The following is a 16,504-nucleotide window of genomic DNA, read 5'->3' as shown; positions in this document are numbered from 1 at the left end:
GCTTTTCCCCGCGTTAGGGGAGGATGGGGGCGGGGCCAGGGAGGGGGGCGGTGCTCGCACATTGACTGCCATGGGGTGGGGGGATTCTCACACTGGGGGGGGTCGATGGAACGGCGGGAGAGGCCGGAGTCAGCAGGAGTCAGCTGACTTACGGGAGTGTCATGGGGGGAGCAAAATGGGTAGATGAGGATCTAGCTTGGGGGGGGGGGCGGGGAGAATAGGGTTGCTGCTGGATTGGCCAAAGGGGAGCTGGAAGTAGGAGAGGTAGTCGGGGCGGGGGTCGGCCGCCTGGGGGACTGGAGGGTGCGGGAGGCGCGGGCACATGGCTGGCCTAGAAAAGGAGATGGCTAGTCGGCAGGGGGTGGGGGGAGGGGGGCAGTAGCCCCCCAATCCGGCTGATAACTTGGAATGTGATGAACGGGCCGGTCAAGAGGACCCGGGTGTTCGCGCACTTAAAGGGACTGAAGGCAGACATGGTTATGCTCCAGGAGACACATCTGAAGGTGGCAGATCAGGTTAGGATGGGTAGGACAGGTATTCCATTCGGGGCCGGATGCAAAGAACAGAGGGGTTGCAATATTGGTGGGAAGCGGGTGTCATTCGAGGCACTGAATATTGCAGCGGATAATGGAGGTCGATATGTGATGGTGAGCGGTAGGTTGCAGGGGGTGCGGGTGGTACTGGTGAACGTATATTCCCCGAATTGGGATGATGCCGGATTCCGGATCTGGAGGCAGGAAGCTTGATAATTGGGGGGGGGGGGGGGGGGGGGGGGGGGGGAAGGGAGGAGAGAGAACGACTTTGGACCCAGCACTGGACCGTTCCAGGTCCAGGACGGGTAAGAGGCCGGCTGCGGCCAAGGTGCTCAGGGGGTTTATGGACCAGATGGGGGGAGTGGATCCATGGAGGTTTGTCAGGCCGCTGGCCAGGGAATTTTCCTTCTTTTCCCACGTCCATAGAGCCTACTCCCGGATGGATTTTTTCATTTTGAGTAGGGCGCTAATCCCGAAAGTGGAGGGAACGGAATATTCGGCCATAGCCATCTCGGACCACGCCCCGCACTGGGTGGAGCTGGAGTTGGGGGAGAGGGACCAGCGCCCGCTGTGGCGCCTCGATGTGGGACTGTTGGCGGATGAGGGGGTGTGCGGGAGGGTGCGGGGGTGTATTGAAAGATATTTGGAGGCCAACGACAATGGGGAGGTGCGGGTGGGGGCAGTCTGGGAGGTGTTGAAGGCGGTGGTCAGGGGAGAGCTAATCTCCATTAAGGCCCACAGGGAGAAGAGAGAGGGTAGGGAGAGAGGGGGGAGGGAGAGGTTGGTGGGGGAGATTTTAAGGGTGGACAGGAGGTATGCAGAGGCCCCCGAGGAGGGGCTACTTAGGGAGCGACGGAACCTCAAGATGGAATTTGACCTGTTGACCACAGGGAAGGCGGAGGCACAGTGGAGGAAAGCGCAGGGGGCGACGTACGAGTATGGGGAGATGGCGAGTCGGATGCTGGCACATCAGCTTCGTAAGAGGGAGGCAGCGAGGGAGATAGGTGGAGTTAAGGATAGAGGGGGGAATACGGTGCGGAGTGCGGTGAGAATAAACGAGGTATTTAGGGACTTCTATGGGGATCTGTACAGGTCTGAGCCCCCGGCGGGGGAGGAGGGGATGCGACGATTCCTAGATCAGCTGAAGTTCCCGAGGGTGGAGGAGGAGCAGGTGGCTGGTTTGGGGGCGCCGATTGGGCTGGAGGAGCTGGTTAAAGGATTGGGGAGCATGCAGGCGGGGAAGGCCCCGGGGCCGGATGGGTTCTCGGTTGAATTCTACAGGAAATACGTGGACCTGCTGGGCCCGTTGCTAGTGAGGACTTTTAATAAGGCGAGGGAGGGGGGACCTTGCCCCGACAATGTCCAGGGCGCTGATTTCTTTGATCCTGAAGCGGGACAAGGATCCACTGCAATGTGGGTCGTATAGACTGATCTCGCTCCTCAATGTTGACGCTAAGTTGCTGGCGAAGGTGCTGGCTACGAGAATTGAGGACTGTGTCCCGGGGGTGATTCATGAGTACCAGACGGGATTTGTGAAGGGTAGGCAGCTAAATACAAATGTGCGGAGGCTCCTCAATGTGATTATGATGCCCTCGGTGGAGGGGGAAGCGGAGGTAGTGGCAGCAATGGATGCGGAGGAGGCCTTTGACCGGGTGGAGTGGGAGTATCTTTGGGAAGTGTTGCGGAGGTTTGGGTTTGGGGAGAAGTTCATCAGTTGGGTCAGGCTGCTATATAGAGCCCCGGTGGCGAGTGTGGCTACGAATCAGCGGAGGTCGGAGTACTTTCGGCTGTACCGGGGGACGAGGCAGGGGTGCCCCCTGTCCCCCTTGATGTTTGCACTGGCAATTGAGCCTCTGGCCATGGCACTCAGGGAGTCTAGGAAATGGAGGGGATTGGTCCGGATAGGGTGCAGTCGGTCAAAATGATGGTCCTCCCGAGGTTTCTCTTTGTGTTCCAGTGCCTTCCCATTATGATCCCCAAGGCCTTTTTCAAACGGGTAAGTAGGAGCATCATGGGTTTTGTGTGGGCGAATAAGACCCCGAGGGTGTTTCTGGAGCGTAGCAGGGACAGGGGGGGGCTGGCGCTGCCGAATTTGTGTGGCTATTATTGGGCAGCCAATGTGGCGATGATCCGTAAGTGGATAATGGAGGGAGAGGGGGCGGAGTGGAAGGGGCTAGAGATGGCGTCCTGTGTGGGCACGAGCCTGAGGGCGCTGGTGACGGCACCGCTGCCGCTCTCGCCGACAAGGTACACCACGAGTCCGGTGGTGGCGACGTTGAAGATCTGGGGGCAGTGGAGGCGGCACAGGGGCGAGGTGGGAGCCTCGGTTTGGTCCCCGATTCGGGAGAACCATCGGTTCGTCCCGGGAAGGATGGATGGGGGGTTTAGGAGCTGGCATCGGGCAGGGATTAGAAGAATGGGGGACCTATTCATCGATGGGACGTTTGCGAGCCTAGGGGCGCTGGAGGAGAAGTTTGGGCTACCCCCGGGAAACGCTTTCAGGTACATGCAAGTGAGGGCGTTTGTGAGGCGGCAGGTGAGGGAATTCCCGCTGTTCCCGGCACGTGGGATTGAGGACGGGGTGATTTCGGGTGTATGGGTTGGAGATGGCAAGGTTTCGGCGATTTATCAGGAGCTGCAGGAAGAGGAGGAGGACTGGGTGGAGGAGTTAAAGGGCAAGTGGGAGGAGGAGCTTGGGGAGGAGATAGATGAGGGTCTGAGGGCTGATGCCCTGAGTAGGGTTAATTCTTCCTCCTCTTGCGCCAGGCTCAGCCTAATACTGTTCAAGGTTACTCACAGAGCGCATATGACAGGGGCGAGGTTGAGTCGGTTCTTTGGGGTGGGGGACAGATGTGGGAGGTGCTCGGGGGGCCAGGCAAATCATGTCCATATGTTCTGGTCGTGCCCGCCGCTGGATGGGTTTTGGAGGGGTTTTGCGAGGACTAGGTCGAAGATGGTGAACGCCCGGGTCAAGCCGAGCTGGGGATTAGCATTATTTGGGGTATCGGGCGAGCCGGGAGTGCAGGAGGCGAAAGAGGCCGGTATTCTGGCCTTTGCGTCCCTGGTAGCCCGGCGGAGGATTTTGCTTCTATGGAAAGACGCGAAGCCCCCTAGTGTGGAAGCTCGGATCAATGACATGGCAGGGTTCAACAAGCTGGAGAGGAGAAGGTTTGCCTTGCGAGGGTCTGTGCTGGGGTTCCTCAGGCGATGGCAACCGTTCCTAGACTATCTCGCGGAGCGTTAGGAGGAGGTCAGCAGCAGCAGCAACCCAGGGGCGGGAGGGGGGGGGTGGGTCTTTTGGGGTGGCGTTTGGGTGAAGGTGGGAGGGGTTTCCCTATTTTGTGTTTTTAATTTCTGCTAGTGTTCTTGTTTCTTTCTTTTCGTTGGGGGGGGAGGGGGGGGGTGGTTTTGTTGAAAAATGTGAATAAATATATATTTTTTTAAAAGATGATACCCTCATGTATGTGGACATGTCAGATAGCGGATTACCTGCTGAGTGGGGCCACTGTCATAGTCCTCAGATCTTTCCTCCTGCGATTCCTCCTTGTCTTCCGAGTGCAGTGATGAAGCATAGCTGTCTGTAAAAATGGGAAAGTATTAACAATGGAACATCCACTTGTCTCGGATCGGAGAGATCGACAGGACTTTGTCGCAGCCCATCGCAAGCTCAAACTATCTTCCCCCAACAGCTCCCCATCAACCCAGTCTCTCTCTCTCTCTGAGCCCCCAACAGCTCCCCATTAACCCAGTCTCTCTCTCTCTCTGAGCTCCCAACACCTCTCCATTAACCCAGTCTCTCTCTCTCTCTGAGCTCCCACACCTCCCCATTAATCCAGTCTCTCTCTCTCTCTGAGCCCCCAACACCTCCCCATTAACCCAGTCTCTCTCTCTCTCTGAGCTCCCAACACCTCTCCATTAACCCAGTCTATCTCTCTCTCTCTGAGCTCCCAACACCTCCCCATTAACCCAGTCTCTCTCTCTCTGAGCCCCCAACACCTCCCCATTAACCCAGTCTCTCTCTCTCTCTGAGCCGCCAACACCTCCCCATTAACCCAGTCTCTCTCTCTGAGCCCCCAACAGCTCCCCATCAACCCAGTCTCTCTCTCTCTCTGAGCCCCCAACACCTCCCCATTAACCCAGTCTCTCTCTCTCTCTGAGCTCCCAACACCTCTCCATTAACCCAGTCTCTCTCTCTCTCTGAGCTCCCAACACCTCCCCATTAACCCAGTCTCTCTCTCTCTCTGAGCCCCCAACACCTCCCCATTAACCCAGTCTCTCTCTCTCTCTCTGAGCCCCCAACAGCTCCCCATTAACCCAGCCTCTCTCTCTCTCTGAGCCCCCAACAGCTCCCCATCAACCCAGTCTCTCTCTCTCTGAGCCCCCAACAGCTCCCCATTAACCCAGTCTCTCTCTCTCTCTGAGCCCCCAACACCTCCCCATTAACCCAGTCTCTCTCTCTCTGAGCCCCCAACACCTCCCCATCAACCCAGTCTCTCTCTCTCTCTGAGCTCCCAACACCTCCCCATTAACCCAGTCTCTCTCTCTCTGAGCCCCCAACACCTCCCCATTAACCCAGTCTCTCTCTCTCTGAGCCCCCAACACCTCCCCATTAACCCAGTCTCTCTCTCTGAGCCCCCAACACCTCCCCATTAACCCAGTCTCTCTCTCTCTGAGGCCCCAACACCTCCCCATTAACCAAGTCTCTCTCTCTCTGAGCTCCCAACACCTCCCCATTAACCCAGTCTCTCTCTCTCTGAGCGTCCAACACCTCCCCATTAACCCAGTCTCTCTCTCTCTGAGCCCCCAACACCTCCCCATTAACCCAGTCTCTCTCTCTCTGAGCGTCCAACACCTCCCCATTAACCCAGTCTCTCTCTCTCTGAACCCCCAACACCTCCCCATTAACCCAGTCTCTCTCTCTCTCTCTGAGCCCCCAACACCTCCCCATTAACCCAGTCTCTCTCTCTCTGAGCCCCCAACACCTCCCCATTAACCCAGTCTCTCTCTCTCTGAGCCCCCAACACCTCCCCATTAACCCAGTCTCTCTCTCTCTGAGCCCCCAACACCTCCCCATTAACCCAGTCTCTCTCTCTCTCTGAGCCCCCAACACCTCCCCATTAACCCAGTCTCTCTCTCTGAGCCCCCAACACCTCCCCATTAACCCAGTCTCTCTCTCTCTGAGCCCCCAACACCTCCCCATTAACCCAGTCTCTCTCTCTCTGAGCTCCCAACACCTCCCCATTAACCCAGTCTCTCTCTCTCTGAGCCCCCAACACCTCCCCATTAACCCAGTCTCTCTCTCTGTCTGAGCCCCCAACACCTCCCCATTAACCCAGTCTATCTCTCTCTGAGCCCCCAACACCTCCCCATTAACCCAGTCTCTCTCTCTCTCAGAACCCCCAACACCTCCCCATTAACCCAGTCTCTCTCTCTCCGAGTCCCCAACACCTCCCCATTAACCCAGTCTCTCTCTCTCTCTGAGCCCCCAACACCTCCCCATTAACCCAGTCTCTCTCTCTCTGAGCCCCCAACACCTCCCCATTAACCCAGTCTCTCTCTCTCTGAGCTCCCAACACCTCCCCATTAACCCAGTCTCTCTCTCTCTGAGCCCCCAACACCTCCCCATTAACCCAGTCTCTCTCTCTCTGAGCCCCCAACACCTCCCCATTAACCCAGTCTCTCTCTCTCTGAGCTCCCACACCTCCCCATTAACCCAGTCTCTCTCTCTGAGCCCCCAACACCTCCCCATTAACCCAGTCTCTCTCTCTCTCTCTGAGCCCCCAACACCTCCCCATTAATCCAGTCTCTCTCTCTCTCTGAGCCCCCAACACCTCCCCATTAACCCAGTCTCTCTCTCTCTCTGAGCTCCCAACACCTCCCCATTAACCCAGTCTCTCACTCTCTGAGCCCCTATCACCTCCCCATTAACCCAGTCTCTCTCTCTCTCTGAGCCCCTAAAAACTCCCCATTAACCCAGTCTCTCTATCTCTGAGCTCCCAACACCTCCCCATTAACCCAGTCTCTCTCTCTCTGAGCCCCCAACACCTCCCCATTAACCCAGTCTCTCTCTCTCTCTGAGCCCCCAGCACCTCCCCATTAACCCAGTCTCTCTCTCTCTGAGCCCCTAACACCTCCCCATTAACCCAGTTTCTCTCTATCTCTGAGCTCCCAACACCTCACCATTAACCCAGTCTCTCTCTCTCTGAGCCCCCAACACCTCCCCATTAACCCAGTCTCTCTCTCTCTGAGCTCCCAACACCTCCCCATTAACCCAGTCTCTCTCTCTCTGAGCTCCCAACACCTCCCCATTAACCCAGTTTCTCTCTATCTCTGAGCTCCCAACACCTCACCATTAACCCAGTCTCTCTCTCTCTGAGGCCCCAACACCTCCCCATTAACCCAGTCTCTCTCTCTCTGAGCTCCCAACACCTCCCAATTAACACAGTCTCACTCTCTCGGAGCTCACAACACCTCCCCATTAACCCAGTTTCTCTCTATCTCTGAGCTCCCAACACCTCACCATTAACCCAGTCTCTCTCTCTCTGAGCCCCCAACACCTCCCCATTAACCCAGTCTCTCTCTCTCTGAGGCCCCAACACCTCCCCATTAATCCAGCCTCTCTCTCTCTCTCTCTCTGAGCCCCCTACACCTCCCCATTAACCCAGTCTCTCTCTCTCTGAGCTCCCAACACCTCCCAATTAACACAGTCTCACTCTCTCGGAGCTCACAACACCTCCCCATTAACCCAGTTTTACTCTCTGAGCCCCCAACACCTCCCCATTAACCCAGTCTCTCTCTCTCTGAGCCCCCAACACCTCCCCATTAACCCAGTCTCTCTCTCTCTGAGCCCCCAACACCTCCCCATTAACCCAGTCTCTCTCTCTCTGAGCCCCCAACACCTCCCCATTAACCCAGTCTCTCTCTCGGCGCCCCCAACACCTCCCCATTAACCCAGTCTCTCTCTCTCTCTGAGCTCCCAACACCTCCCCATTAACCCAGTCTCTCTCTCTCTGAGCCCCCAACACCTCCCCATTAACCCAGTCTCTCTCTCTCTCTGAGCTCCCAACACCTCCCCATTAACCCAGTCTCTCTCTCTCTCTGAGCCCCCAACACCTCCCCATTAACCCAGTCACTCTCTCTCTCTGAACTCCCAACACCTCCCCATTAACCCAGTCTCTCTCTCTCTGAGCTCCCAACACTTCCCCATTAACGCAGTCTCTCTCTCTCTCTCTCTGAGCCCCCAACACCTCCCCATTAACCCAGTCTCTCTCTCTCTGAGCCTCCAACACATCCCCATTAACCCAGTCTCTCTCTGAGCCCCCAACACCTCCCCATTAACCCAGTCTCTCTCTCTCTCTCTGAGCCCCCAACACCTCCCCATTAACCCAGTCTCTCTCTGAGCCCCCAACACCTCCCCATTAACCCAGTCTCTCTCTCTCTCTGAGCCCCCAACACCTCCCCATTAACCCAGTCTCTCTCTCTGAGGCCCCAACATCTCCCCATTAACCCAGTCTCTCTCTCTCTCTGAGCTCCCAACACCTCCCCATTAACCCAGTCTCTCTCTCTCTCTGAGCCCCCAACACCTCCCCATTAACCCAGTCTCTCTCTCTGAGGCCTCAACACCTCCCCATTAACCCAGTCTCTCTCTCTCTCTGAGCACCCAACACCTCCCCATTAACCCAGTCTCCCTCTCTCTGAGCCCCCAACACCTCCCCATTAACCCAGTCTCTGTCTCTCAATGAGCTCCCAACACCTCCCCATTACCCACATGTCTCTCTCTCTATCTGAGCCCCCAACACCTCCCCATTAACCCAGTCTCTCGCTCTCTGAGCCCCCAACACCTCCCATTAACCCAGTCTCTCTCTCTCTGAGCCCCCAACACCTCCCCTTTAACCCAGTCTCTCTCTCTGAGCTCCCAACATCTCCCCATTAACCCAGTCTCTCTCTCTCTCTCTGATCCCCTAATACCTCCCCATTAACCCAGTCTCTCTCTCTCTCTGAGCCCCCAACACCTCCCCATTAACCCAGTCTCTCTCTCTGAGCTCCCAACACCTCCCCATTAACCCAGTCTCTCTCTCTCTCTGATCCCCTCATACCTCCCCATTAACCCAGTCTCTCTCTCTCTCTGAGCCCCAACACCTCCCCATTAACCCAGTCTCTCTCTCTCTGAGCCCCCAACACCTCCCCATTAACCCAGTCACTCTCTCTCTCTGAGCTCCCAACACCTCCCCATTAACCCAGTCTCTCTCTCTCTCTGAGCTCCCAGCACATCCCCATTAACGCAGTCTCTCTCTCTCTGAGCTCCCAACACCTCCCCATTAACCCAGTCTCTCTCTCTCTCTGAGCTCCCAACACATCACCATTAACGCAGTCTCTCTCTCTCTGAGCTCCCAACACCTCCCCATTAACCCAGTCTCTCTCTCTCTCTCTGAGCTCCCAACACCTCCCCATTAACCCAGGCTCTCTCTCTGAGCCCCCAACACCTCCCCATTAACCCAGTCTCTCTCTCTCTCTGAGCCCCCAACACCTCCCCATTAACCCAGTCTCTCTCGGAGCCCCCAACACCACCCCATTAACCCAGTCTCTCTCTCTCTCTGAGCTCCCAACACCTCCCCATTAACCCAGTCTCTCTCTCTCTCTCTGAGCCCCCAACACCTCCCCATTAATCCAGTCTCTCTCTCTGAGGCCCCAACACCTCCCCATGAACCCAGTCTCTCTCTCTCTCTGAGCACTCAACACCTCCCCATTAACCCAGTCTCTCTCTCTCTGAGCTCCCAACACCTCCCCATTAACCCAGTCTCTCGCTCTCTGAGCCCCCAACACCTCCCATTAACCCAGTCTCTCTCTCTCTGAGCCCCCAACACCTCCCCATTAACCCAGTCTCTCTCTCTCTGAGCCCCCAACACCTCCCCATTAACCCAGTCTCTCTCTCTCTGAGCCCCCAACACATCCCCATTAACCCAGTCTCTCTCTCTCTGAGCTCCCAACACCTCCCCATTAACCCAGTCTCTCTCTCTCCGAGTCCCCAACACCTCCCCATTAACCCAGTCTCTCTCTCTCTCTGAGCCCCCAACACCTCCCCATTAACCCAGTCTCTCTCTCTCTGAGCCCCCAACACCTCCCCATTAACCCAGTCTCTCTCTCTCTGAGCTCCCAACACCTCCCCATTAACCCAGTCTCTCTCTCTCTGAGCCCCCAACACCTCCCCATTAACCCAGTCTCTCTCTCTCTGAGCCCCCAACACCTCCCCATTAACCCAGTCTCTCTCTCTCTGAGCTCCCACACCTCCCCATTAACCCAGTCTCTCTCTCTGAGCCCCCAACACCTCCCCATTAACCCAGTCTCTCTCTCTCTCTGAGCCCCCAACACCTCCCCATTAATCCAGTCTCTCTCTCTCTCTGAGCCCCCAACACCTCCCCATTAACCCAGTCTCTCTCTCTCTCTGAGCTCCCAACACCTCCCCATTAACCCAGTCTCTCACTCTCTGAGCCCCTATCACCTCCCCATTAACCCAGTCTCTCTCTCTCTCTGAGCCCCTAAAAACTCCCCATTAACCCAGTCTCTCTATCTCTGAGCTCCCAACACCTCCCCATTAACCCAGTCTCTCTCTCTCTGAGCCCCCAACACCTCCCCATTAACCCAGTCTCTCTCTCTCTCTGAGCCCCCAGCACCTCCCCATTAACCCAGTCTCTCTCTCTCTGAGCCCCTAACACCTCCCCATTAACCCAGTTTCTCTCTATCTCTGAGCTCCCAACACCTCACCATTAACCCAGTCTCTCTCTCTCTGAGCCCCCAACACCTCCCCATTAACCCAGTCTCTCTCTCTCTGAGCTCCCAACACCTCCCCATTAACCCAGTCTCTCTCTCTCTGAGCTCCCAACACCTCCCCATTAACCCAGTTTCTCTCTATCTCTGAGCTCCCAACACCTCACCATTAACCCAGTCTCTCTCTCTCTGAGGCCCCAACACCTCCCCATTAACCCAGTCTCTCTCTCTCTGAGCTCCCAACACCTCCCAATTAACACAGTCTCACTCTCTCGGAGCTCACAACACCTCCCCATTAACCCAGTTTCTCTCTATCTCTGAGCTCCCAACACCTCACCATTAACCCAGTCTCTCTCTCTCTGAGCCCCCAACACCTCCCCATTAACCCAGTCTCTCTCTCTCTGAGGCCCCAACACCTCCCCATTAATCCAGCCTCTCTCTCTCTCTCTCTCTGAGCCCCCTACACCTCCCCATTAACCCAGTCTCTCTCTCTCTGAGCTCCCAACACCTCCCAATTAACACAGTCTCACTCTCTCGGAGCTCACAACACCTCCCCATTAACCCAGTTTTACTCTCTGAGCCCCCAACACCTCCCCATTAACCCAGTCTCTCTCTCTCTGAGCCCCCAACACCTCCCCATTAACCCAGTCTCTCTCTCTCTGAGCCCCCAACACCTCCCCATTAACCCAGTCTCTCTCTCTCTGAGCCCCCAACACCTCCCCATTAACCCAGTCTCTCTCTCGGCGCCCCCAACACCTCCCCATTAACCCAGTCTCTCTCTCTCTCTGAGCTCCCAACACCTCCCCATTAACCCAGTCTCTCTCTCTCTGAGCCCCCAACACCTCCCCATTAACCCAGTCTCTCTCTCTCTCTGAGCTCCCAACACCTCCCCATTAACCCAGTCTCTCTCTCTCTCTGAGCCCCCAACACCTCCCCATTAACCCAGTCACTCTCTCTCTCTGAACTCCCAACACCTCCCCATTAACCCAGTCTCTCTCTCTCTGAGCTCCCAACACTTCCCCATTAACGCAGTCTCTCTCTCTCTCTCTCTGAGCCCCCAACACCTCCCCATTAACCCAGTCTCTCTCTCTCTGAGCCTCCAACACATCCCCATTAACCCAGTCTCTCTCTGAGCCCCCAACACCTCCCCATTAACCCAGTCTCTCTCTCTCTCTCTGAGCCCCCAACACCTCCCCATTAACCCAGTCTCTCTCTGAGCCCCCAACACCTCCCCATTAACCCAGTCTCTCTCTCTCTCTGAGCCCCCAACACCTCCCCATTAACCCAGTCTCTCTCTCTGAGGCCCCAACATCTCCCCATTAACCCAGTCTCTCTCTCTCTCTGAGCTCCCAACACCTCCCCATTAACCCAGTCTCTCTCTCTCTCTGAGCCCCCAACACCTCCCCATTAACCCAGTCTCTCTCTCTGAGGCCTCAACACCTCCCCATTAACCCAGTCTCTCTCTCTCTCTGAGCACCCAACACCTCCCCATTAACCCAGTCTCCCTCTCTCTGAGCCCCCAACACCTCCCCATTAACCCAGTCTCTGTCTCTCAATGAGCTCCCAACACCTCCCCATTACCCACATGTCTCTCTCTCTATCTGAGCCCCCAACACCTCCCCATTAACCCAGTCTCTCGCTCTCTGAGCCCCCAACACCTCCCATTAACCCAGTCTCTCTCTCTCTGAGCCCCCAACACCTCCCCTTTAACCCAGTCTCTCTCTCTGAGCTCCCAACATCTCCCCATTAACCCAGTCTCTCTCTCTCTCTCTGATCCCCTAATACCTCCCCATTAACCCAGTCTCTCTCTCTCTCTGAGCCCCCAACACCTCCCCATTAACCCAGTCTCTCTCTCTGAGCTCCCAACACCTCCCCATTAACCCAGTCTCTCTCTCTCTCTGATCCCCTCATACCTCCCCATTAACCCAGTCTCTCTCTCTCTCTGAGCCCCAACACCTCCCCATTAACCCAGTCTCTCTCTCTCTGAGCCCCCAACACCTCCCCATTAACCCAGTCACTCTCTCTCTCTGAGCTCCCAACACCTCCCCATTAACCCAGTCTCTCTCTCTCTCTGAGCTCCCAGCACATCCCCATTAACGCAGTCTCTCTCTCTCTGAGCTCCCAACACCTCCCCATTAACCCAGTCTCTCTCTCTCTCTGAGCTCCCAACACATCACCATTAACGCAGTCTCTCTCTCTCTGAGCTCCCAACACCTCCCCATTAACCCAGTCTCTCTCTCTCTCTCTGAGCTCCCAACACCTCCCCATTAACCCAGGCTCTCTCTCTGAGCCCCCAACACCTCCCCATTAACCCAGTCTCTCTCTCTCTCTGAGCCCCCAACACCTCCCCATTAACCCAGTCTCTCTCGGAGCCCCCAACACCTCCCCATTAACCCAGTCTCTCTCTCTCTCTGAGCTCCCAACACCTCCCCATTAACCCAGTCTCTCTCTCTCTCTCTGAGCCCCCAACACCTCCCCATTAATCCAGTCTCTCTCTCTGAGGCCCCAACACCTCCCCATGAACCCAGTCTCTCTCTCTCTCTGAGCACTCAACACCTCCCCATTAACCCAGTCTCTCTCTCTCTGAGCTCCCAACACCTCCCCATTAACCCAGTCTCTCGCTCTCTGAGCCCCCAACACCTCCCATTAACCCAGTCTCTCTCTGTCTGAGCCCCCAACACCTCCCCATTAACCCAGTCTCTCTCTCGCTCTGAGCTCCCAACACCTCCCCATTAACCCACTCTCTCTCTCTCTGACCCCCCAACACCTCCCCATTAACCCAGTCTCTCTCTCTCTGAGCTCCCAACACCTCCCCATTAACCCAGTCTCTCTCTCTCTCTGAGCTCCCAACACCTCCCCATTAACCCAGTCTCTCTCTCTCTGAGCCCCCAACACCTCCCCATTAACCCAGTCTCTCTCTCTCTGAGCCCCCAACACCTCCCCATTAACCCAGTCTCTCTCTCTCTGAGCCCCCAACACATCCCCATTAACCCAGTCTCTCTCTCTCTGAGCTCCCAACACCTCCCCATTAACCCAGTCTCTCTCTCTCTGAGCCCCCAACACATCCCCATTAACCCAGTCTCTCTCTCTGAGCCCCCAACACCTCCCCATTAACCCAGTCTCTCTCTCTCTGAGCCCCCAACACATCCCCATTAACCCAGTCTCTCTCTCTGAGCTCCCAACACCTCCCCATTAACCCAGTCTCTCTCTCTCTGAGCCCCCAACACATCCCCATTAACCCAGTCTCTCTCTCTGAGCCCCCAACACCTCCCCATTAACCCAGTCTCTCTCTCTCTCTCTGAACCCCCAACACCTCCCCATTAACCCAGTCTCTCTCTCTCTGAGCCCCCAACACCTCCCCATTAACCCAGTCTCTCTCTCTCTGAGCCCCCAACACCTCCCCATTAACCCAGTCTCTCTCTCTCTCTGAGCTCCCAACACCTCCCCATTAACCCAGTCTCTCTCTCTCTGAGCCCCCAACACCTCCCCATTAACCCAGTCTCTCTCTCTCTGAGCTCCCAACACCTCCCCATTAACCCAGTCTCTCTCTCTCTGAGCTCCCAACACCTCCCCATTAACCCAGTCTCTCTCTCTCTGAGCCCCCAACACCTCCCCATTAACCCAGTCTCTCTCTCTCTGAGCTCCCAACACCTACCCATTAACCCAGTCTCTCTCTCTCTCTGAGCTCCCAACACCTCCCCATTAACCCAGTCTCTCTCTCTCTGAGCTCCCAACACCTCCCCATTAACCCAGTCTCTCTCTCTCTGAGCCCCCAACACCTCCCCATTAACCCAGTCTCTCTCTCTCTGAGCTCCCAACACCTACCCATTAACCCAGTCTCTCTCTCTCTGAGCCCCCAACACCTCCCCACTAACCCTGTCTCTCTCTCTCTGAGCACCCAACACCTCCCCTTTAACCCAGTCTCTCTCTCTCTCTGAGCCCCCAACACCTCCCCGTTAACCCAGTCTCTCTCTCTCTGAGCCCCCAACACCTCCCCATTAACCCAGTCTCTCTCTCTCTGAGCCCCCAACACCTCCCCATTAACCCAGTCTCTCTCTCTCTGAGCTACCAACACCTCTCCATTAACCCAGTCTCTCTCTCTGAGCTCCCAACACCTCCCCATTAACCCAGTCTCTCTCTCTCTGAGCCCCCAACACCTCCCCATTAACCCAGTCTCTCTCTCTCTGAGCCCCCAACACCTCCCCTTTAACCCAGTCTCTCTCTCTCTCTGAGCCCCCAACACCTCCCCATTAACCCAGTCTCTCTCTCTCTGAGCTCCCAACACCTCCCCATTAACCCAGTCTCTCTCTCTCTGAGCCCCCAACACCTCCCCATTAACCCAGTCTCTCTCTCTCTCTGAGCCCCCAACACCTCCCCATTAACCCAGTCTCTCTCTCTCTCTGAGCCCCCAACACCTCCCCATTAACCCAGTCTCTCTCTCTCTCTCTGAGCCCCCAACACCTCCCCATTAACCCAGTCTCTCTCTCTGAGCTCCCAACACCTCCCCATTAACCCAGACTCTCTCTGTCTCTGAGCTCCCAACACCTCCCCATTGACCCAGTCTCTCTCTCTCTGAGCCCCCAACACCTCCCCATTAACCCAGTCTCTCTCTCTCTCTGAGCTCCCAACACCTCCCCATTAACCCACTCTCTCTCTCTCTGAGCCCCCAACACCTCCCCATTAACCCAGTCTCTCTCTGTGAGCCCCCAACACCTCCCCATTAACCGAGTCTCTCTCTCTCTGAGCCCCCAACACCTCCCCATTAACCCAGTCTCTCTCTGAGCTCCCAACACCTCCCCATTAACCCAGTGTCTCTCTCTCTGAGCCCCCAACACCTCCCCATTAACCCAGTCTCTCTCTCTCTCTCTGAGCTCCCAACACCTCCCCATTAACCCAGTCTCTCTCTCTCTCTGAGCCCCCAACACCTCCCCATTAACCCAGTCACTCTCTCTCTCTGAGCCCCCAACACATCCCCATTAACCCAGTCTCTCTCTCTGAGCCCCCAACACCTCCCCATTAACCCAGTCTCTCTCTCTCTGAGCTCCCAACACCTCCCCATTAACCCAGTCTCTCTCTCTGAGCCCCCAACACCTCCCCATTAACCCAGTCTCTCTCTCTCTGAGCCCCCAACACCTCCCCATTAACCCAGTCTCTCTCTCTCTGAGCCCCCAACACCTCCCCATTAACCCAGTCTCTCTCTCTGAGCTCCCAACATCTCCCCATTAACCCAGTCTCTCTCTCTCTGAGCCCCCAACACCTCCCCATTAACCCAGTCTCTCTCTCTCTCTGAGCTCCCAACACCTCCCCATTAACCCAGTCTCTCTCTCTCTGAGCTCCCAACACCTCCCCATTAACCCAGTCTCTCTCTCTCTGAGCCCCCAACACCTCCCATTAACCCAGTCTCTCTCTCTCTCTGAGCCCCAACACCTCCCCATTAACCCAGTCTCTCTCTCTCTGAGCCCCCAACACCTCCCCATTAACCCAGTCTCTCTCTCTCTCTGAGCCCCCAACACCTCCCCATTAACCCAGTCTCTCGCTCTCTGAGCCTCCAACACCTCCCCATTAACCCAGTCTCTCTCTCTCTGAGCCTCCAACACCTCCCCATTAACCCAGTCTCTCTCTCTCTGAGCCCCCAACACCTCCCCAATAACCCAGTCTCTCTCTCTCTCTGAGCCCCCAACACCTCCCCATTAACCCAGTCTCTCTCTCTCTGAGCTCCCAACACCTCCCCATTAACCCAGTCTCTCTCTCTCTCTGAGCTCCCAACACCTCCCCATTAACCCAGTCTCTCTCTCTCTCTCTGAGCTCCCAACACCTCCCCATTAACCCAGTCTCTCTCTCTCTGAACCCCCAACACCTCCCCATTAACACAGTCTCTCTCTCTCCCTGAACCCCCAACACCTCCCCATTAACCCAGTCTCTCTCTCTCTGAACCCCCAACACCTCCCCATTAACAGTCTCTCTCTCTCTCTGAACCCCCAACACCTCCCCATTAACCCAGTCTCTCTCTCTCTGAGCCCCCAACACCTCCCCAATAACCCAGTCTCTCTCTCTCTCTGAGCCCCCAACACCTCCCCATTAACCCAGTCTCTCTCTCTCTGAGCTCCCAACACCTCCCCATTAACACAGTCTCTCTCTCTCTCTGAACCCCCAACACCTCCCCATTAACCCAGTCTCTCTCTCTCTCTGAGCTCCCAACACCTCCC

At 56.2% G+C, this 16,504-nt stretch overlaps 1 protein-coding gene across 1 annotated transcript in view; it reads right to left on the bottom strand.

Moving 5' to 3' along the window:
• Positions 1-16,504, bottom strand: part of LOC140418135 (uncharacterized) — a 122,979-nt gene that overhangs the window by 32,587 nt on the left and 73,888 nt on the right. Inside the window, exon 5 of the mRNA XM_072501549.1 lies at positions 4,023-4,111. Within this exon, the coding sequence (XP_072357650.1) occupies positions 4,023-4,111 (89 nt within the window). The remainder of the gene's footprint in view (positions 1-4,022; positions 4,112-16,504) is intronic.

The sequence above is a fragment of the Scyliorhinus torazame genome, chromosome 5 (assembly GCF_047496885.1).
Source record: "Scyliorhinus torazame isolate Kashiwa2021f chromosome 5, sScyTor2.1, whole genome shotgun sequence".
Lineage (NCBI taxonomy): Eukaryota > Metazoa > Chordata > Chondrichthyes > Carcharhiniformes > Scyliorhinidae > Scyliorhinus > Scyliorhinus torazame.
This window is presented reverse-complemented; position numbering and strand designations above follow the sequence as displayed.